General features: G+C 33.7%; 4 protein-coding genes and 1 non-coding gene across 7 annotated transcripts; 4 read left to right on the top strand and 1 right to left on the bottom strand.

Annotated features, from left to right (window-relative positions):
- Positions 1–1310: 1310 nt before the first annotated feature.
- On the top strand, positions 1311–9394 carry LOC102614475 (uncharacterized). Of its 2 annotated transcripts, none has more exons than XM_006465644.4 (9): positions 1311–1728; positions 6534–6630; positions 6843–6963; positions 7228–7353; positions 7465–7515; positions 7730–7776; positions 7989–8105; positions 8904–8958; positions 9050–9394. In XM_006465644.4, exons 2-9 carry the CDS (start codon positions 6538–6540, stop codon positions 9064–9066), a joined length of 627 nt encoding a protein of 208 aa, XP_006465707.2. In that variant the 5' UTR covers positions 1311–1728; positions 6534–6537; the 3' UTR covers positions 9067–9394. The 2 variants fall into 2 exon arrangements, with proteins under 2 accessions (XP_006465707.2, XP_052300479.1); XM_052444519.1 differs by lacking the exon at positions 1311–1728 and adding an exon at positions 6358–6422.
- A 268-nt stretch (positions 9395–9662) lies between these two features.
- LOC102614190 (profilin-3) lies at positions 9663–12341 on the top strand. The gene is made up of 3 exons (XM_006465643.3): positions 9663–10037; positions 10918–11055; positions 11901–12341. Exons 1-3 carry the CDS (start codon positions 9915–9917, stop codon positions 12033–12035), a joined length of 396 nt encoding a protein of 131 aa, XP_006465706.1. The 5' UTR covers positions 9663–9914; the 3' UTR covers positions 12036–12341.
- Positions 12342–13100: 759 nt separating this feature from the next.
- On the top strand, positions 13101–13247 carry LOC112496463 (small nucleolar RNA snoR135). Its single transcript, XR_003063023.2, has one exon. It is a non-coding gene; the product is annotated as a small nucleolar RNA snoR135 (small nucleolar RNA).
- A 3913-nt stretch (positions 13248–17160) lies between these two features.
- On the top strand, positions 17161–18163 carry LOC102613888 (hypothetical protein). The gene is made up of 2 exons (XM_006465642.4): positions 17161–17668; positions 17793–18163. The coding sequence occupies exons 1-2, from the start codon at positions 17370–17372 to the stop codon at positions 18082–18084; spliced, it is 591 nt and encodes a 196-aa protein (XP_006465705.1). The 5' UTR covers positions 17161–17369; the 3' UTR covers positions 18085–18163.
- A 1133-nt stretch (positions 18164–19296) lies between these two features.
- Positions 19297–22202, bottom strand: LOC102613592 (uncharacterized). Of its 2 annotated transcripts, none has more exons than XM_052431641.1 (3): positions 21829–22202; positions 19917–21637; positions 19297–19597 (listed from the first exon to the last, which is right to left on the bottom strand). In XM_052431641.1, exons 1-3 carry the CDS (start codon positions 21911–21913, stop codon positions 19508–19510), a joined length of 1896 nt encoding a protein of 631 aa, XP_052287601.1. In that variant the 5' UTR covers positions 21914–22202; the 3' UTR covers positions 19297–19507. The 2 variants fall into 2 exon arrangements, with proteins under 2 accessions (XP_052287601.1, XP_006465704.2); XM_006465641.4 differs by having other exon boundaries at positions 19917–21643; positions 21829–22199.
- Between the last annotated feature and the right edge of the window lie 45 nt (positions 22203–22247).

A 22247-nucleotide genomic window follows, 5' to 3' on the forward strand; every position in this document is an offset into this window, starting at 1 on the left:
ACTGCTTTTTAAGTTGTAATTACATGAATTTTTGTCATTAGATGCATTTCGCTAGATTGAATTTTTATTTTATTTTTGTGGTGATGGGAAGAATTTGTTATAGATCAGTAACTATATATTAATTAACGATTAAAAAGAGTAGTCCAATGGATGCTATACCAGCTTAGGGATTGATTTCTTTGTACTCACGAATTTTCTTTTCTTTTACTTGGGGCTTGTTGCTACATTTTTACTTCAAAGTCATGGTACTTTTACATGCCCTTACCCCTTTGTTTCTTGAAGATTCAAAGACGTCTTCAGCCAAAATTTTAACTAGTTTGCAAAAATTTTCTTACTGCATCATGTGAACTAGTCAATTGTTATAAATATAATAAATTTCATATACAGCTCAATTTAATTTATTTATCTAGACATTCAAACACACACACACACACAATGGCCAATAAAACTTGTTATATTCACAATGATTATGTAGTTACCATAAATATTATATTTTAATTGCAACTTGTTACACATTTAATTTAGGTCATTATGTCAAATTCACTTGAGAATTCTCATGTTGGCAAAGAGGATACAAATGATGACATTCCTCTTGCCTTGGAAAGTGAACCAAGGCAAATACCCTATTTTGGCTCAAATGGCCAAGGATATCTTAGCCATTCCCATGACAACCGTTGCCTCTGAATCGGCATATAGCACTGGAGGTAGAGTCTTGACTCCACATCGGAGTAGACTTCATCATATGACATTGGAAGCGCTTATGTGCACTCAACATTGGCTATGGGCAAACTCCAAAGGTATGAATATAAATAATGTACAAAATAATTGGTTTAGTAATAATTTTATAAAATTGAATTATTTTCTCATTTTCTTTTTTTTTTATAGGTAAAATTCTCAAAAGTGAAATTTTTAATGGAGAGGAATTTGTGGATGAAGATGAAAGTGGCCCGCAAGTGTTGGAGTAGTTCTTTTTTTAAAAAAAAAAAGTTTGGTTGTGGAATTGAATTATGAGTTTTTATTTGTATTATTGTATAAGACTTTTTTTTTTATGTTGGGTTATGGAAATGCAAGCTTAAGCAATCTAGAAATGCAAGTTGCAGCTGCATTTCAGCATTTGGAAAATGGTTTAGTTAAGCCTGACTCGATGTTGGCCCGACTCGATGTTGGCCCGATTCGGGTTGGGCCCGACCCGACCTTAACTATAAATAGATAGGACTTTTTTAGGGTCAAACTTTAGTTCTTTATTGATCGGGTCGGGTCGGGTTTGGCCAAGCCCGAGCCCGAGCCGATGTTTTGCCATCCCTACCAGCCGACACCCAATGGTGGAACCCAAGCAGCCATCACCGCTTGAAATTGAAAGATGAACCCATTCATCTGCACGACCAGCGAGCTAAACCAATTGAACCCATTTATCGCCAATTGAAAATTGAACCCATTCATCTACACCACCAGCGAGCTAAACCAGAGCTACACGAAACAACATGCTGCAGCCGTGGAACGCAAAAAGCAGCAGCAGCGAAGCAAACGCAGCACCAGCAACCTGCACCTGCACCCACGCGATGTAGCAGCGACTGCCAGCGCACCAGCCACTGGAACTCGTGTGATGCGGCAGCAGCGAAGCCAGCAGCAGCCACTCGAACTCACGCGACACAGCAGCATCGAACCCAGCTGAGCCACTTGAACCCATTGACCCAAACCAGCATCAAACCATCACCAACTCCACCTTAAGTAATCTATGATTTTTTTTTAATTGTTGAGGTTATTCTGAAATTCTGAGAAATTTTAAAATTTTAAGATTTTTATTCTATGATTAATTATTATCTTTATATGATATTAGGATTTTAAAGTTCAAACCCTCTACTATCAACGGCATTCGAAAAACTTCTTTGTTATAGATAAGGGTGTTCGCAGATCGGATTTTACGGATTGGACATCAATCCATATCCGATCCATGATTTTGCGGATTATAATTTTTCAATCCAATCCAATCCAAGGATTGATAAAATTCAATCCATATCCAATCCATACATCTGCGAATCGGATGCGGATTTGACTCAATCCATATCCAAATCCATCATTTTACGAATTGATTTGCGAATTAAAAATTTTAGTTCTCTTCAATCTATAAACTAATGAAATTAAAAAAAATCTAATATAAAATAATTTTACTACCAATTAAATTTAAAATTAAATAAAATTTAAACAAATTAATTGTTTGTTTTAATAATACATTCAAAATTTCAAAATATAACACATTGTGATTAATTGTTTAAATAAAACTATAATAATACGTTTAAAGTTTTAAAACATAACATACCAAAATTAATTGTTCAAATAAAATTACAATAATATATTAATATAATATCAAAATTAATTGCTCAAATAAAGCCACAATAATACATTGAAAGACTCAAAATAAAACACACCAAAAGGAAAAACTTCCACCTCCAATTTGTGTTTCGTATTTTAGCCTAAACAAAATAAACATAATTGATATAAATAACAAATAAAAAATTATTAAATAAATTAATAAATATTTACCCTTATATCACATCAAATGCCATCAAGCTTCATCAAATATGTTCTTGTCAGCTCCCAAAATCTCTATATGTATAAGATAAGAAAAATGTCAATTTTTAAAATAGAATAACAACATAAAGTCAAATAATAATCAAAAAATAAAATTAAAGGTAAATTGTTACATTTTACCTGTCTCAATATGTTCAATCTCATCTATTGCTTCATCAAAATTTATCGGAGTTGAACGTAGCCAATTTTGTGTGCAAATTAATGCCTCCACCGTCCTTGTAGATAGTGAGCACCGATGTGGATCAAGAACACGCCCACCAGTGCTAAATGCTGACTCAGATGCCACAGTAGAAACAGGCATGGCCAAAATATCTCGAGCAACATAAGACAAAATTGGATATTTGGAAGAATTAATCTTCCACCAATCTAAAACATTAAAACTCTCATTTTCTGGGTTCTCACATGATTCTAACAAGTAAAGATCCACTTCTGTTTTGCACTCTACAAAAATGTTGTCTTTTAAAATCCTCATATAACCCAAATCAAACATTTGCCTAGCATCAACCTCAGTATCAACCTCTAAATCTTTTTCATCATTGACAGCATCCATTACTTCCACATCATCACCATAAAGCAATTTGTATTCCTCATATAAACTATGTAAATTATTCCGCACGTTAACAACCAACTCATTAGCTTTAAATTCACCAAACAACACTACAAAACAATATCTCAAAAACCGTTCTTTATGTCGAGGCTCAAGCAAAATAGAAACAAACAAGTAAGGGTTGATTGTTTCATAATTTCCCCAATACTTATCATACTTCTTTTTCATATTTTCAGCCATTATCTTCAAAAATAAATCCTTACTATCCCTCCAAGCTTGCAATTGTGTATGAATCAAACATAATTGGCGCAAAAAATTATTGGAGGTCACATATAAAGAACCCGAAAATGTCAAAGTGGCATCATGAAAAACCTTCAAGAATTTAATGAAATAACGAGCATATTCCCAATCAATTGACGAAGGACACGTTTTTGGCTCGCTCAAACAAAACTCACGTATGTATTGTGCATCATGAAGCTCTAACCGATCAAATACTTTTTCATACTTTTCAGCAGCCTCTAACATGAAAAAAGTGGAATTCCATCTAGTTACGACATCTAAACACAACAACTTATTTGAAGAAATTTTCTCTCGCTCTGCATATGCCTTAAACTTTTGTGTCCTAGAAGGCGAAGATCTAATAAATCTTACAACATTGCGAATTTTAGAAATCGACTGATGATACTCTTTTAACCCTTCTGCAACAATGAGATTTAATATATGTGCACTACACCTCAAATGCATATTTTGACCCCCTAAAATTGCACTATTCCAATTGTTCACAACTTTTGACAAATAAAAGACAACACCATCATTAGAAGAAGCATTATCAACCGTTACTGTAAAAACTCTCTCAATACCCCAATCTAATAGGCATGTTTCAATTTGCCTATCAATTGTTTCACCTTTATGGTCAGTAACTTGACAAAAATTCAATATTTTTTTGTGCAATGTCCAATTATCATCAATAAAGTGAGCTGTAAGACACATATAACAAAGATTTTGAGCTGAAGTCCATGTGTCTGTAGTGAGGCAAACTCTTTGATGACTACTAACAAAAAAATCAGTCAAATCTTTCTTTGTTTTTTTGTAAAGTTGCAAAATATCACGAGCAATAGTAGTGCGAGATGGTACTTTAAATCTATTTTCAAAAACTCCCAACATTTCCCTAAACCCTTCACCCTCTACAACTCTAAATGACATCTCATCTTTTATAACAAACTTAGCAATTGCTTCCCTACAAGCCTCAACATTATATGTCGTTGATACAAGGCTACATGGCTCTCCAATTTTCACTGGTTGGTAAGACAAAGTTTTTTTTTTTTTGTCCACTCGAGCTCGACCGGGATATTTTAGACATCTCTCTCTTATATGACCCAATAAATTAGATGTTCCTTTATGAAAACCACATTTATATTCTTTTCCACAATATCGACATTTGGATCTAGGATGCAGTGGATCAGAACTTAATTGGATAAAATGCTCCCAAGCTTCTGAAGTAGTGGATTTATTGGGCGTACCTTCAGCATTACTGGATGATTTAGAACTTGGGGGGGGGTTGAATCTACAGCTACGCGTTTTCCTTTATCAAATTGAGAAGTCATCTACACCACCAAAAAGAAAAATCATGAAATTCGCGTGTTACATCCAGAAAAAGTAATATGATTGTTAGATCCACAGAAGCAACATGATTCAAACACCCCCAACAACAATTCTTTAATCTTCATTTTTAAAAAAAATAGCCCATCAAACAAGAAATTAACAGATTCAATTTTACCACAGAATAAAAAGCAAAAGCAACCGAATTAGGACATATAATCAACAAATAATTCTCTTCCTCAATCCCCAACAACCTTATTATTAATAAAAGAATATCAAAATCATTATCTCAAGTCACCATTGATAAAAAAGAAGATACATAATAATAATTAAAAAAAATCAGAATAAATGTTATCGAAGATAAAATCAAAATAATAAATTAGGAGAATATTTACGAGTACTGTACCTGAAGAATGAGATAGACACACCGTGATAAGATTTAATAATACTCGTCGATATTGTGCATGTGACTGTGATGGCAAGGAAGCAGGAAGCAGCTTAGGGTTTTTTTTTCGTTTGCAGAGTGACCACTGATTTGCGATTTTGGGTTATGCTAAATTGCTAATGCTAGTTGCTTTTGGCGTTATCTACTTTATGTCATTGTTATTTTTTTTTTTTTTGACAAAAGCTTTAACTTTTGACTTTATTTCAATAATTTTTGACCGATTTCATATTTTTTATTTTTTTTATTAGATAATGATTGTTATGTTACTTTACTTAATAACTTTACTTTACTTTAATTTTTTTAATTATTAATTTAATATTTTTTGTTTTATAATTTTATTAAATAATGACTAAATTAAATTATAGTGTTTATATAATTATGTAATATTATATTTATAATATTTTTTAAAATAAATAAATAAATATATTTTTTTGCGAATTCACGGATTTTTGCGGATTCACAGAAGTAAATCCATATCCAATCCACCGACTGTGGATTTTTAAAATTTCAATCCAATCCAATCCACCAATCCACGGATCGGATTTATACGGATCGGATTTTTACGGATCAGACGGATTGAACGGATCGGATCGGATTCTGAACACCCCTTATAGATATGAAATCATTCATGATGGTGCAATTGGTGCTTCGGTTCATTATTTATTTCCAAATGTTTTTGATTAATTTTCTTCCTAATGCATATGCCCTTATTCCATTCTTTTGACTTTGGCCGAGTGTTTTATTCACCGTTTTAATAATTTTAAGCCATTTCAAAAACAAGTTGCTTATCTTGAAATTAAATTCTTTTAATTTAGCTTTATTAAAAATTTATTTAGAAAAAAAATAATGGAAGCCCAGGCCCGGATGCACTTTTAGAGGGCTAGGATTTGTTTCCATGGGCTTGGATCTGGACTTAAAAAGCCTAACCCAAGCCCGCATTTTGCCAACCCTAGATTTAAAAGACGGTTTGTTTTTCAAAATTTCTCTCCCATATGTCGTGTTAATATTTTGAAGAAGATGACATGTCATCGATTTCATGTTTAGACTTTAGATGACCTGTCACTCCGCCAGGGACCCCTGGAAAACGATTGGAACACTGTATCTATTGTTGTAGTTTTACAAGCCCTTAGGGACCCAAATGTTATTACTACATCAACCTTAACATGATTACATCCATCACTAGTTCACTACAACTGCTGAGCACTGAATCGTTCTCGTTCTTTCCTCTTTCTGTTCTGCCCAGTTAAACCTCTAAACCCTTCTTCATATTCATTTAAAAAAAAAATTGTTAATCATTTAATTTATTGCTTCTTCCGTAATTTTATTTGTCTTTTATTGTTTATGTTTTTGTAGATAAATGGCGTATAGAGGGCGTGGACGTGGACGAGGTGGCTATGGAGGCGGCGGTGGCTTTGGCTTCGCCAAACAAGAACCTTTTGAACTTTTCCCTGTAAGTAATAAATTTTCTTTATTTCTTGTTCCTTTAGCATCCTTAGCTGTTTAGAGTTTTAGACTTTTTAAATGAGGCCAAAATTTGTTTATTTAGGGAAAAATAATTGAATGCATCAGTTTCTTAGTGTTTAAATGCTAAAGCTAAAACTAGGCTCTTTTACTTTCATTTGAAAAAAAACTTATCTGAAAGCTTTTATTTTTTTAATGTAGGAGATTGAATTGCCTGACCACAAAAATGTGCCGATTGAAAGGAACTTAATTCTCTGGAATTCAAGGTTACTAAATTATTGGAAGTCCTCTCCATACTTTCTCGAAGAGAATGTTGAAAAGAGTGAGCATCAACTGCTTCAACTACTTTAATGTTTTATGTATTATGTATTAGGTTGTTAGTGGAAACTAGCAAGAGGCAGAAAGAGAAGGATAGGTGGAAATTCAATATTTAAAGCATGGTTCATGAATTAGGCTCATTTTAACTTGCAATGATATTAATATGCCAGAATGTGAATCAGCGGTTGTTTTTAGGATATCTTGTTTGTTGTATTCAATAGTTATTTCAGCTGTGGCAGTTTTGGCTTCTTCATGAATTTGGTGTCAGATAGCCAAAGCGTGGACATTGAAAGATATTCTGACTGGAATAAGCCGAAAGTTTCATCAAATCGTGGATCTATTAATCAATTTCTACAACTCCATTCTAGCAACTTTCCTGCAGAACTGGTTAAAGGTAAACAAACTAGACAACTCATTGAAATTTGGTAGTGGTGTTTATGTGTTTGTGAGAATACATGTCATAATTAAGGCTTCAGACTCATCTGATGGTGAAATAAACTTTCAGATTCAAGGGAACAGCGAAATCCAAAAAGAGTGCGATGGAATGCAGATGCAGGTTTTCTTAAATACAAGCTTTAATCACTTTTCTTTCTCAACTATAGTTGATATCTACAACAGCGGCTGGTTAAAAGCCTTAGCACCTCAATCCCAAATATATCCTAAATGAACCTCTGAATTAAAACTATTTATGCTTTGTTTGTTATCAACTCTCTCTTACAATATTTTGCTTTCAAAGGTTCAGTTAACCAATTCGATTGTTTAAATGATAGGGATGAGGAAGTTGGATCTCTTTGAAAAGCTTGAACAGAAGTTTCAGGTAAATTTATAGCATTGATAACTTTTCTGCTTGTTTAATGTGGTAACTATTTTGCTGATGTGATGAGGTCTTATGTTTCTGCTGCAACACTTTTCAGAAAAACACCTTCTGGAAAAATTTATATTTCCTTGTTTGGTATCCTCAGTTTTTCTGTGATAGGCTATTTGGTCTTTATTCTAACACCATATTGGTGATTCTTTCTTTATCTAAAGGGCCAAGAGGATAAAGATGAAAAGGAAAAGAAAGAAGGCGAAGATGAAGATGAAGATGATGGTGAGGCAGCTGGAGAAGCTGAAGAAGAATTTAGTGATGATGGAGATTACAATCAGGTTTCACTCAAATGCCATACTGTTATTTATTTATAGGGATTCTCACCTTAGTGTCATTCTATATTGTTACTGCCATAAATGTGTCCAAATACCACTATGTTAAATTTGGACGAGAAAGCCACGTGATGGGGGCAAATCAGGTTGTAGACAAGCCTGCTGATTTTCCGGATGCATCTTTCTCCTTTCTCCTTTCTCCTTTCGTTTCCTTTCCTTCCCTTTCTCTCCTTTATTTAATAGTAACAGCGTGAAGAATGAAGTTTGCATTTGCTGTATTGTTGAGGTGCATTTTTGGCCAGAAAGGGTCTTAGTGTCTTTGACAAATAATTTTACGTCTTTTTTGCCTTTGAGAAGAATGGTACATTGTTGGATGGTTATTCTATGGAGAGCATCTCACTTGTTGGTCAAGATATCATGTGCCAGGCATCTGTCCCAACTGGCTCTGGGATTTCTTATCAGAGAGCATAGAATAAATATGTACAAAAACAGATACATTTCAAGTCTATTGAAGCTTGTTTTGTGATAAAAGCAACTTATTTTCACTCTTCTTGCTTGTTTGTCATTTATTTGATTTTATTTTGATGATAAATCTGCTAATGGCTGTCATTTATGGCGGCCAGTATTCCTTTTTTTGAATTATGCTTGAACAAGGTGCTTTCTGTAGGCCCGTGTATCTGCCCTTTGACCATACATGACTTTCTGAATGCGTGTGTGAAGTTTTTCTTATAAAACAACTATTAAATAAAACAGGAAAAGATTGATATAAAGAAATAGTTACTGATGCTTTATACATTATTGCAGAACATTGATTTTGATGATGACGAAGACGATTTTAACATGGATGACGGCAATGATGGTATGCACTTTCTTTGCAATGCCATTTTGATGTTGCATTCATCTACTTTCTTGCATCCCTGAATAGTAATGAGTTTTCTGGATGTTTGCAGATGAAGCTACATACTAGTTGCGGCAAACAGTTACACTATGTCTTGCTCTTGTTGCTTGGAACAAGTTCTACTTCTGCAGATTGAAATATTCTCTCGTTTTCCAATTTGGAGTAACGAGTTGATTTGGCTAACGGCTGCTTTGTAAATTTTAACCACAAGCAATGTTTGTCAAAATTTTATGCTTCGACTAAAAAGATCATGTACCAGTCATTCTATAATAGTTACCATCAAGCAAATTGTAATGTTGGCAATTTGGCTTTACATGTTAACAGTTTGTGTCTTCTCTGGCTGTGGAAGTTAATCAGTTTGTATTTCGTCTTTGTTAATGCATTTGATATTTGCTTAGGCGATTTTTTTTTTTTTTCTCTTTCATTTGTTAATGTCAAAGAACATAATATTATTGTTACCCGTCGAGCTTGTTGGTAATATGGGCTCAGCCCAAATTATCAACTCTTGAGTTGGGCGGGCTTGAATGAAAATCTGATCAAGTCAATTACTGCCTGGGGTGACCCGATTCATTTGGCATGTTAGGATCAAAGTGGGGAATAATTTCTCAATATGACTAAATTGAAGCAAAATTCCCACACCACGTGTTCTGTTTCCTTTCCCTTAAACGAAGGCCGAACGTGAACGTCACTTATTCAATCATGTTACAACGTACGGCTGAGATTAACATCACACATCCACGCCTCCATCATCACTAATAATCTTCACCGGGCCCCGCAGAACAAGCCGTGATCGAAATTTCTATATATAGCACTCTTCTTCAAACCAACGTCGAGCAAACAACGATAACGAGAGGAAGGAATTAACATAGGAATTAAACAAACAATTGAATTTGCCGTGAGAATTTAGATTGTTGAAAATGTCGTGGCAAACGTACGTTGATGATCACCTGATGTGCGATATCGACGGCCATCATCTCACCTCAGCTGCGATCGTCGGTCACGACGGCAGCGTTTGGGCCCAGAGCTCCAATTTCCCTCAGGTTATACCAAATCTCTCTTGTTTATCTCTTCGATTTTATTTACCGATCTGCTGTTAATTTATTGTTACGTTCCATTTTCTAATTGCACGGATCTGATTGTTCCAATTTTTTTTTTTGGCTTAATTGATAATTATTAGCATTCAGATTAGTTTGTTGCCATGATTTGAATCAAAAGTAAAAATGAAATGTTAGATTTACGTTTTTAGATTGTAAAAATTAAGAATTTTACTGAAAACCAGAATAAATTATGAAACTGTAAGTATAAAAATCAAAACTTGTATATGATGATATAGGTTGTATTTGCTTGTGGCTTTACAATGACCATTTCGTAATTCACTATTAATCTTGAGAAAATTATAGAATTTTCAAATAAAAAATAGATAAAAAAAAATGTGTTGCTAATGTTAAGACTGTCAAGGGCATGTTTGTTAATGTTGAGTTTCTGATTAATTTTGCAAACACAACAGCTAAAGTGTTTATGAGCACTCAGTCTCTAATGATTCCAATTCCACCACAGCTGTGGCTTAAAAGCCATATCTCCTCAATTCCAAAGATAAAATAAATGATTTTGGAGATTTTTTATTTTTGTGTTTTCTATATGCAATTTTATTGTTTTTGTTCTCAGAAAATTTTTGTTGGAAAAATGCTATCCAGGGAACTTTCTCAAATCATCAAAATACAAATTTTTAATTTCTTATTTGCATTTACGCAATGGATGTTTAAAACAGTTTTGAAAAATGATACTGAATGGACCCTAATTTTCTTTGCTGGACTTCACCTTTGGTTTAAGATATAATTTTTCATTCCTTTCTGTTGCTGTAGATTAGGTGGTGAGATTTTGTGTTTATTTTTAAATGTTTGTTATTTGCTTTTACTGCAGTTCAAGCCTGAAGAGATTGCTGCAATCATGAAAGATTTTGAAGAGCCCGGTTCTCTTGCCCCAACTGGTTTGCACCTTGGAGGCACCAAGTACATGGTAATCCAGGGTGAGCCTGGAGCTGTGATTCGTGGAAAAAAGGTGATTTATTTCTCTCATAATATTACTTTTTGCATTGATTCTATTACATTATGCGATAGCAGTTAAAATTTGCAAGTTCTTTTCATGCTTATGATAAGACTTTCCTAATGAGGTTTGGTGTGAGCATCATTATCATGATCAATGTCCCCCAAAGTTGTTTGAACTTTTGAATGTAAAGTTGTTATCCAAGGAATCTCTATCTTTCGTGCTGTCAAGGACTTCAACTGCTCATCTGTAAGACTGTATATTTATGGATACAGACTTTTGAATGAGGCATCTTCTCAAAAGAAGAATAATACAGCTTCATGGGTCTGATTGATGGGTCCACCTCAAGGACTGCTTAATTGAGTTAGGTCTGATTTTGCACATTCTTTATTGGTGATAGTTACTTATCGCTGTGGAACACAAGCAAATGGATGCCAGATTGCTTCTCCTTTTACCTTTTATAATCTTTTTTGTAATATGAAAAATCATATCTGTTGGTGGGTACACTTAGACACGGCACCTAATAGTGCTCTAATTTCCTTTTCTTTTGCCTTTGGATGATGAAATATGGACTCCCATTCTGTGTCGGTCAGCTGCTTTATGTGGTATGGCCCATCTGTTGGTGAAAATTGAATCCTAAGACTCATTCAAACTGGACTTCTCGTGAAGGAAGTTCTGTCAATCAATATGGAAAAAGTTGCAATGTTATCTTCTGGAAGCTCAATTATCAATTAGAATGCTCCTTGCAGTCGGGGTTATTCATTTTAAAAAATAAAAATAAAGATGTGTGTCCATTGAGCTTTAGAAAAATGAAGATTGTATTGATTTTATTCATCAATAGTCTGTCATTTATTTTACAGGGTTCTGGTGGTGTCACCGTCAAGAAAACGGGCCAAGCCCTGATTTTTGGTATATACGATGAACCATTGACTCCAGGACAGTGCAACATGATCGTTGAGAGGTTGGGGGATTATCTCATTGATCAGGGCCTGTAGATTCCATGTCAACTTCAAATGGTTTCGATATATTGCTTTCTGGTTTTCGGGCTTTGCCTCTTCTTCCATATTTGGTCTTGAACTGGCAGTATAAATTTGTTTGCTGCAAAAATAACTGTGTGAGGACAAGAGTGATTTTTTTTTTCCCGCCTCTTTTGGTTCTTTAGGGTTCCTTTTTTATCTTTTTTTTTCATCCCCAATTCCTTCATGTTTCCTTAATTTATGTGTATTGCAGTTTTGAAGAATTTGAATCTTTGGATACTGTTGATACTCTGATAATATGATATGGTGACAATTATTTTTTGAGTGACTACGAGCAAGATTTCATCTCTTAATTAGTTAATTCATTCAAAAGGACAAATAAAATACGCAAAAGGCCTTTTAAGATTATGACCATTCTAACCACTTGGGCTTAGCCCAAGTGGCTAGAGCCACTCCCTCACAAATGTGAGGGAAGCAGTTCAAGTCTCTGTAGACGTATTGCAGGGGTTTAATTTAAATTCCTTTACTCAGAGCTTGAGTGAAAGTAATTTTTCTCTTATGATGAAAGTTGACGTCCTCAAATATTTGAGAGGGTTAAAAATCTGAGCGGTGCTATATTAAAATTATTCGAGGTTAAAAATCTGAGCGGTGTTATATCAGAATTGATATAAACGGGTCTCAATATTTATAAATATCATGAACAATAATTCTCATTAAAAAAAAAATTATTACCATTCTTAGAAAATCATTAATAAAAAGAAAAAAGCAAACACAATAATTATTCGTACAGACAGCGCGTATGGGGAAGTTTATCACCGACTCAGAACGTAAAATTAAAGTCACCGAACGCAAACAAATGGTTTAGCCATTAAAAGGCCGGGTCAATCCATACCGGAGCCCAATTTTGTTAAGGGCGTTTACGTAATTTTGGGAAAAAGAAACCCTAAATCTTCCCCCATTCTCCTATAAATAGAGAGGTCTTGTACGTAAGTCAGCAGCCGTGAATTCTGTAGTTGTAGCCCTCTCTAATATATAAATCACTTTCAGTGTCTGTAATTTCTGGGCATTATTTAGTTTAAAGGCAAAGCAGGGATTTGTGTGTATCGGCGTTGCGCGATAAATGCGCATTGGATCCGAAAGAGTTCCCTGCTATATCATATTTTGGGCGGATGGGCAGTTGTGCTTCAATCTCTACCGTTGATTTTCTCAACAATCATCCTCCCCACACCTCATTTTACGAAATCTAATTGTTGATTTTTTTTTTGACCCATATCGGTCTGGAAATTGACTGTATTTTTTAATACTAGCATTCGTGTCCGTAATTTTTGGCAAATTCACATAATTTGTAAATTACTTTTACTCAGACCCTTGCGGGTATGGTTTGGCTGGTGTTCTTGAAATTAAGGGGTAAAATAGAAATTCTGTGCCTGGTGTGATGGACGAACAAACAAACACCTATTAGTAGAACAAAATGGCACGAACTGTACTTTTTTTTTTAATTTTTAACTTGTGATTAGGTTAAGGCTAGTGCTATTTGAACCCACTAATTTATTTAATAAATTTATTTTTAAAAATAATTTTTTATCATTAAAATATTCTTAAATTAAATTATAGTTATGGACATTATAATATAATTTTAAAAAAATTAAATTTTTACTCTTTAAATTCATATTTATATTCAATGTAGTTTTATAGAACTCTAATTAAATTTTTATTAATCTCTAATTAATTAAGAGGTGTGATTCTTCTCTCAAATTATATATTTTGTTAAATAGGCACATGTGATTTAATTTAGAGTAACAAAATTAGTTGTTATTGATTTAATGGATATTGATTTTACGAATGAACAAAATAATATTGACAATCATGAATATGTATGAATTTTTTTTTTATATTTGATTTTTGTTTTTTCCCCTTTTTCATTTGAAATTGATAGACAATGTTGACAAATTTTTCGTTTGTTTGAATCATGAACAAAATTGGTTGTTCTTTGTCTTTTCATCTCATTGCATAAATTTTTTTTGTGCACTTAAATGCTTGCATTTTAAGAGAGGGATTGGCTATAATTTTTAAACTAAATAATTTCATAGTATTTGTTAGAAATATATATAATATTCTTCATATTATCTAGGCGGGTCACCATGTTATTTCATCATATAAGATTTTTCTCACCAATAAAATATAATTCAAAAAAATAATCTCATGATGACAACTATTTTCTCCATTTAAAATGTTTTGATTCATTTGTCCTTGAACGAGGGTCATTCACTCAAAATTGATTATTAAATTTCTAATTAATATTCAATTTCCTATCTAATGGGTTTATAAATGAATATTATGGGTTTAATGAGTAAATCACTATTATTATAAAAACTGTGTTTAGAAAGGATATATTAGGTATTTTGGTGGGTTTACTGAGTAAAATTTAAAATTTAAAAATTTAAAAATAAATTTATTTAGTAAATAAGTTTATTAAGTAAATTGGTGGGTTTAAATAGCCCTACCCTTCGACTGATAACATAAATGCTTTAATTATCCATTTTGGGCTAAGTTGGGTTTGGTCTTGGGCTCTTGGGCCTGTAACCATGCCGATAATTGGCCCAGTTTGGGCTAGCCTAAAACTGAGATCATTAGATGACTGAGGGGCCCATCAATCAGAGATGGGGATTCTATTTCTCAGACACTTGATGAACTATTGGACTATTTATAACTTCTTTATTTAACTACCAGTTCACATAAAACAATTTTATTTGGTAAACCTTTTGAAAGTCTGTTCATGAAAAATCGACCTTAAAATAATAATATTCTCTTGAGTTATCTTAGACCCTGCTCTTTTAAAGCGACCCAGAAAAAAAAAATTTTTTCTTTTCCTTAAATTTTTTAATGCTGTTACATAATACCTTGGCTATCATCAATATACCCCATTTACATGTTGTGGCAAACCGTGACACATTCCATGAGACATACAATTGACCTGACCTAATCTTACATTCAACATTGTACCAAGTCTTTTATTTTTCATTGAATATTATAATTATATATTGCATTTATGATTGTTGGAATTAAAAGGTTTTAATATGTGGGTATGGATAAGAAGAGTAGATGGGTGAGTAAGCTCTATCTTAACTTGTGTGGTGGAGGACATTGTGTCAATCAAATTCCATATTTTCTTGGCTTGTACCAAACCATTTTTTTTTTTTTTTGTTTTTGTTTTTTGGGCATAGGTTATCTGAATCCAAGTCAACTTCTTCTCTCTTATCCTTCTGTTCTGTGTACAATAATGAAACATTGGATTCAATTTCTTTCATATTTATAAAGAAAGATAGGGATTTAGTTGGTGTTTAGGTGGATGGTTGGTTTTAGGCCTGATGAAGGGGTCTTGACCATTGTGTTCCCTAACAGGAAACTTGATAATGGAGAAAAAAATTCACTGAGTTTGACGTGTATTGATTTTGTTTTTTTTTTTTTTTCTTTAAAATTTTCTTCATCGCAATGTTGATTTTATTTCACACACAACCAAACCTTTCCCTACTTTTTCTGACATAGATAATTTGAGATCTTCTAGTCCTTTCAATTTTATCTCAACAATTCATGATTGATGTTAAATAATTGGAGAGATATACGACGTTAATAATAATAATAATAAACAAGAGTAATTATATTTTGAAATTTTGCATGTAATCCAAAGATTGATAGAAAATTTAAATTTATCACTCGAATTAAGAATGATTAAGATTAGGGTGATGTTATTTTCACTCTAAAGAACACTTTTTTCCTCTACTCATTCGTTCAATAATTTAAAAAAATAATTTTTATGTTGTTAGCTCATCTCAGAATAATCCTTTATTGTAACTATTCCATTAAATTTATATTTTCTTTATACACCCATAAAAATATTCATCATCCTCGAATTAAAAAACCTTCGATTGATATGCTCCATAGTTTCTCGATAATTATAGTAATAGTATTAATAATAGTTTGATTGTTCTAAGTCGGTGGCGAATGATAAATATGTTTTGGAATTTTAAGCATAATTAGAAGGAAAATAATGAATCCGAATATACCCTAAATTGTGCTAAATCTAGAATAACTCATTTGACAAAAGGAACCTTGAGAACTTGGCGTTGGTAATAATAGATGGCGACAATATGGATGGCTGCGGGGAAAAATTAAAATAAAATAAAAAGCTTATCTCTTCGTATTACCAAAGGAAGAAAAAGCAGTGTCAAGGAACTCAACCCCCACAAGGGAGATAATATCGAATCTAAGGATAAGGCCATGATTGAAAAATGGAAAAGATGAGTCACGATAAACATGTTTAAGACAACCTAGAAATGCATGAACTTTGTGTACAACCCAAGCCTAGATTCACACGTTTTGCACAAATAAAAAATTAGGATAAGTATGAACGTGTTTTTTACGACGAGTGATGATACAGTCATAAATTTTTATATAAATTAATATGGTATTAATTTATTAGTTGAATGAAAATATAAAATAATATAAATAAATCATGTGAGTCAAGAAATAATTAATTTAACTAATTTTATCATGTCACATTAATTTATACAAAATAAATTTATATAAAAATTTATGACTATATCATTATTCTTTTATGAAAGCTGTATCAATTAGTAAACGTATTTTATTTATTCTAAAACACTTACGGGAGAAAAAGAAAGGAAAAAATTCTTCATTGCAAGAAATCAGAATGCTCATCAAATGCTTCAACTCTCATTAAATACTTTTTTTTAATCTATTTTACCCAAATATTAAAAAGAACATTTTAATTATTTAAAATTGTCGTTAGCATCGTTATGTGTTGTATTCTCTTTTAAACTACGATCTTGTTTTTTAAAAACTAAGAAGTTGTTTTTTTTTTAAATTCCGTACCATATGTAAATTACCACTCATACATAATTAAAATTTATTTTTCATTGTTTTTCTTTTCTCAATTAACTGCCAATTACGTTTATATATTTGTCAACGTCAAAGTTTGAAAAAAAAGAAAAAAGGATCTTAGTTGGTTAAGATATATCTACCCATTATTAATTTTTTTTCATTATTTAATGTGATTATACTGTTGCCTTGCATCATGGACATTCCATGTGACTTGCTGTTTGCCATCACTTTGCCTTTAAATCAAGGAAATTTCATGTGTGTCAAGGTGTCAAGCAACCATTTATCACTTATTTGAAGCCGACCAACCTAATCCTTGTAGCTGGTCTTTATACATATCCTATTCTGTATATATAAAATTATAAATAGGCAGCCCCAGCATCAAAAGTCCTTAATATTGCCTGATACCGTACGTGTTGATAAGCTGCAGCAGATTCTTTAATTTTCTTCCTTATGCTTTTAATGGAAACTCAAGCTGGTCATCAGAAACAACTGTTGATGGGGCAACATGGTAGATATAAGCATGCAAAACAGCTTGAAAAACACAGCAGTTGGACGATAATGGAAGGTCATGATCAAGCTACCTCATCGTCATCATCTCTTGAAGATTCAAGTGCTACCAATGGTTCATCTACATCTTCATCAGACTTGGTTGATGATGCATCTTCAACAAATTCTTCTTCTGCTTCTTCAAATTCTAATAATGGACCCTTGTTTGAATTATCTGAGCTCATGGCACAACTACCCATCAAGTAAGTAACTAATCTAAAACAATCAGCTCTTTCAAGAAATGCTCTCTTGTCTAATACTGAGTATAAGTATTAATGCTTTCTTGATTCCTTCTTGCTAAGAAGTGCTTTCCGTATGTATATGCAGGAGGGGACTTTCTAAATATTATCAAGGCAAGTCTCAGTCGTTTACATCTTTGTCAAGGGCAATGAGCATAGAAGACTTGGCCAAGAAGGAAACTCCATACAGAAAGAAAATGAAGTCATGTAGAAGTTATGGGGGTGGCTTGGATATCAAAGCCACCATTTCAAAGAAAAACTCATCTTCAAGAGGTTCCTTTTCTTCTTTGTCTTGTTCATCAGCAGGCAAAAGAGGAAGTTTTGTAGGTAGTAATCATAATAGTAGGCTTCCTCCAATTCCTGCGCAAAAGCACTTTTGATCTGTAAAAACTTGTACATTGAGAACAATATTTGATGTGGTTATGATGAGTGAGAAATTTTATTAACAAGTTGGTGAGACATACAGAGCTTATACTAGCTATAAATCCCATTATGCAAGTGGAAGGTGAGAGGATAAACTACTTTTAATGGAGTTAAAATCTTGAACATATCCCAGCAATCTAAAAGCTGGAATATTGATTGTTATCATTTATCCACTCTTTTGACTTCCAATTAAAAGGAAAAGAAAATAAACAACTTTTAATGGAGTTAAAATCTTGAACATATCCTAGCAATCTAAAAGCTGGAATATTGATTGTTATCATTTATCCACTCTTTTGACTTCCAATTAAAAGGAAAAGAAAATAAACTACTTTTAATGGAATTAAAATCTTGAACATATCCCAGCAATCTAAAAGCTGGAATATTGATTGTTATCATTTATCCACTCTTTTGATTTCCAATTAAAAGGAAAAGAAAATAATACACTCATCATGTGCGCATGTTACAGAATTTGTTGACATGGTTTGATGCTCTCCATGATGTGTTTTAATGTAGTGGAATGGTTCAAAGTTCACAATAGTAGTAATTTCATTTCTGTTTCTCTTCTTTCAAACTCTGAAGCTCAAGTGAATGTTAACACTTCACGGAAGGAAAGATCTTGAAATAATAGACAAACAGTAAGCCATCCAAAAAGTGCTTCAAGATTTAGGAATAAGCACCTGAAGAAAAGCTGACAACTTTTGGTTATTACAGATGTATGGAGCAAATCTCAGAAAAGCATTCCCCAAAACCATGTTCTTGCTTCGGATTGCACCTGAAACTGGGTTCTATCTTTTCAACAACACGTGAAACTGAGGCCTTTTTCTTCCCCCCACTTTGTCTCAATATTTTAAGCAATTTTTTATGTCTTTACATAACATTATCTTTTAGCTGCATCCATTTAGGATTTAATCTCATAAAATAATATATCCAACTCTTTCTTGAACATGGATTCCACTTCATACCCAACACCTGTCATTGGTTCATTGAGATCACACCATGTCATTGGTTCGCTGATACCCAATATCCTTTTATCACAATATTATTTTAATCAGTTAAATGATATCTATCAATCAACCGATGATAGTCAATTATTGTGTTGGTTTATTATATTAAATGAAAAGGATTCAACACATATATAATTGAAAAGCTAAATCCTTTTAAGCACAAGAAAAAGAAAACGAATGATTTAATGGATCAGTTAGGTGTCAAATACAGATTAAAATCAATGGATTCTAGTCATATCAGTTCTAACATAATTAGATCTAATTGAAAATCTACACAAGCAGAGGCTGAGACAGCCCAAATTCCTCAACACTTAGGAGTGGATATACAATGTTGTTTCGTAAGCTGTGCTCAATTCAGAAGTCCGACCATCATTGTTCAAGGGGAAGTGACTGCGCGATTTCGGATCCTGCTTGATCGCCTCACTGGAGTTGTAGAAACGTTGTTGGCCTCTCCATATCTACCATCCTGTTTCAACAAAAAAGCATCAATGCTTGTGATGTTTCGAATTCTTAATTAATCCTTTATGTTTATTTACTTTCATGTGATTGACACATCAATGGATGAACTCAGAAGTATCAATAGAAAACTACAGAAGAAATTGGCCACTTAAATTTGAGAATACATGCATATTCATCCACTTAAAGACTTAACGACAAGCAATCCATAACTGATTCTAATTCAGACTATGCATCTATGTAAAGCAGAACTGCTGAATCGGCAACCTAAGAGAATGAGAATAACAAGTTAAAATTGAAGTGTGGCATGTAATGTAATAGACGCTGACCTCTTTTTTCATCGTCTTCTTCTGAGGAGTAAAGTCCTCATGAGACAGGGAAATATTTGTGAATGAGAGCTCTGAGAAATCCAATGGGGCATGGTAAAGAACTGAGCTGCTGCCAAATCCCTTGTCCAAGGAGACAGAATAGTTGCTGACTTCGCTTTCTTCCATCTCTTTCATGGCACGGTTTCTGAAAGAGCTACTAATTTCTCCCACCACAAATTCACCAAGCAACTCAACAGCTGGTGCGCGGCTTTGAATAATGTCTTCAGAATCCTCCATTGTGGAATTAATCGAAGAAACAGGAGGACTGACGAATGGATCAACACGCTTGATTTGCTCCTCCCTCTCATTTGGGAGAACATAACCACATCTCTCGGCTACCCCAGATTGAGTAATGCAGGGCTTTATGATAGGAGAAGCATCCTTTGTAGCATTCCACTTCCCCTTGCGGTGAAAAGCTAACGCCAAAGGTGCAATAATTGCGAAAACCATGGTTAACCCAATTACAGTCTCAAACATTGTATCAGTTTCAATGGGCTCAGCAAGCCCCTCTTTCAACTCACCGTCGGCTTCAAAATTGAGAATCTCAAAGCTACTAATTTCATTGTCCACCCTCTCTGTCATGCTAACTTCACCGGCCTCGTCATTTTCAATATTGGTCATTCCAATTTCAACCATTTCTCCGGCCCCAGCTTCCACACTGTTAACTTCTGGTACTGGTTCAATTACTTGCTCATTTTCTGGATCAAAAGCATTAGACACTGTTGGCATCTGATTATCAAGTAAAGATTCAGCCTTGTCTATACTTTCTGTCCCTTTCAACTCAAAATTCTCAAACATTTTATCCGAAATTTCTTCTGTTTTAGTTTTTCCATGATCAGAAACATGTTCTCTTTCTCCGGCCTCAAGCTCTACCACTTCACCTAAATTATCACTAGTTTCTTCTACTAACCCAAAGTGAAAATCTTTAGCCAGCTCTTCCTCAATGCATTCACCAAGTATAACTGTCTGATTCACCGTCATTAAGCCCATATGGATATCCAAGAACTCATTACCAATCTCAAATTTCTTCAAAATTTCCTTAAGGCCTACTATCTTCAATAAGTGATCTTCGCCCCCAAGTCTCCTCATTGCTCCATATGCATGATCATAAATCTTAAGATACCCATCTTTAAAATCCTCCATAGCTTGTAAAGTTGGTGAAGCTTTAGGAGAGTTCATGAAAGAAATATACATAGTAGAGCTGACCAAAAGAGCCAATACAAGCATTAACTTCAAAACCCTTCTCAAAAACCCTTCTTTCTCCTCCTCCTCCTCCTTCTCCTCCTCAACTTCCCCTTCTCCCTCATCACGTTCTTCACCTTCTTGAGAAACACAAACGAAATCAGCCTTCTCGTCTTTCTTACAAGACAAGGAGATACTTCCATTGGCCTCGTTTTCACATCTTAAAAAAATCTCTCTACGCCTATTAGGCTTGTACCTTAGAAACTTAGGCCTCGGTGAAGGATAATTGGGTAAAGGGTCATAAGGGCTCAAAGATGAGTCAACATTAACAGATAAAACAGAATTATCAGCGTTTTCATTCCTTTCAGCTAAAACTTTCTTTCTTGGAGCAATGGCTTTTGAAGATGCTGATATTGTTGGTGACATGAAATGCTTTGTCATTGGTTTCTTTGAATTTTGCAAACTTATACCCATTTGTTGATAGCTTAGGTCATTCTCATCTGTACCTATAAAGAAACAAATATTTACAAACTCTTAACTACATAAAAGAGTTGTACAATTAACTAATCCAAAACTTTGGTTAGTTGCTTAGAAAACAACGGAAAGGAAAATTTAGATGAAGGTTCCTAACAGAACTGTAAGTACACTTTTAGAGGTAAGCAAAATTGAAGAAGGAAAACGAGAGACTTACCGGTAGCAGATGATAAGGATTTTGGAGTTGAAGAACGTTTGATGGGCGTTGATGATGAGATTCTAGTGCGATCAGAAGCGTCCATTTCTTTAACTTTCTCTTGTCCTGGAAATGATGAAAAGCTGAAGCAGCAAGTCAGTTTGGTGAGAGATTTCTACGAAGCGGAATTAGAAGAGAAGAGAGAAAATCTAAAGCGTCAATTTCGGAAGGAGGCTTGTGTGAAGAATCTGTAGCTATGACCACATGACCGTTGGCAAGTGGGTTTGATCTCAATTAACTGCCGTTTGAAATTTGAATATGTGTTTCCCGACCGTTGGTACAACGGTCGCATTGGAAGAAAAAATACGAGGAAACAAGCTGACCGTCCATTTTAACGGACGTTATTCAGGGAATGGGGTGCAGCGTAGAGTTTTACAGAT

Source organism: Citrus sinensis, chromosome 7, assembly GCF_022201045.2.
Source record: "Citrus sinensis cultivar Valencia sweet orange chromosome 7, DVS_A1.0, whole genome shotgun sequence".
In the NCBI taxonomy this organism is placed as follows: domain Eukaryota; kingdom Viridiplantae; phylum Streptophyta; class Magnoliopsida; order Sapindales; family Rutaceae; genus Citrus; species Citrus sinensis.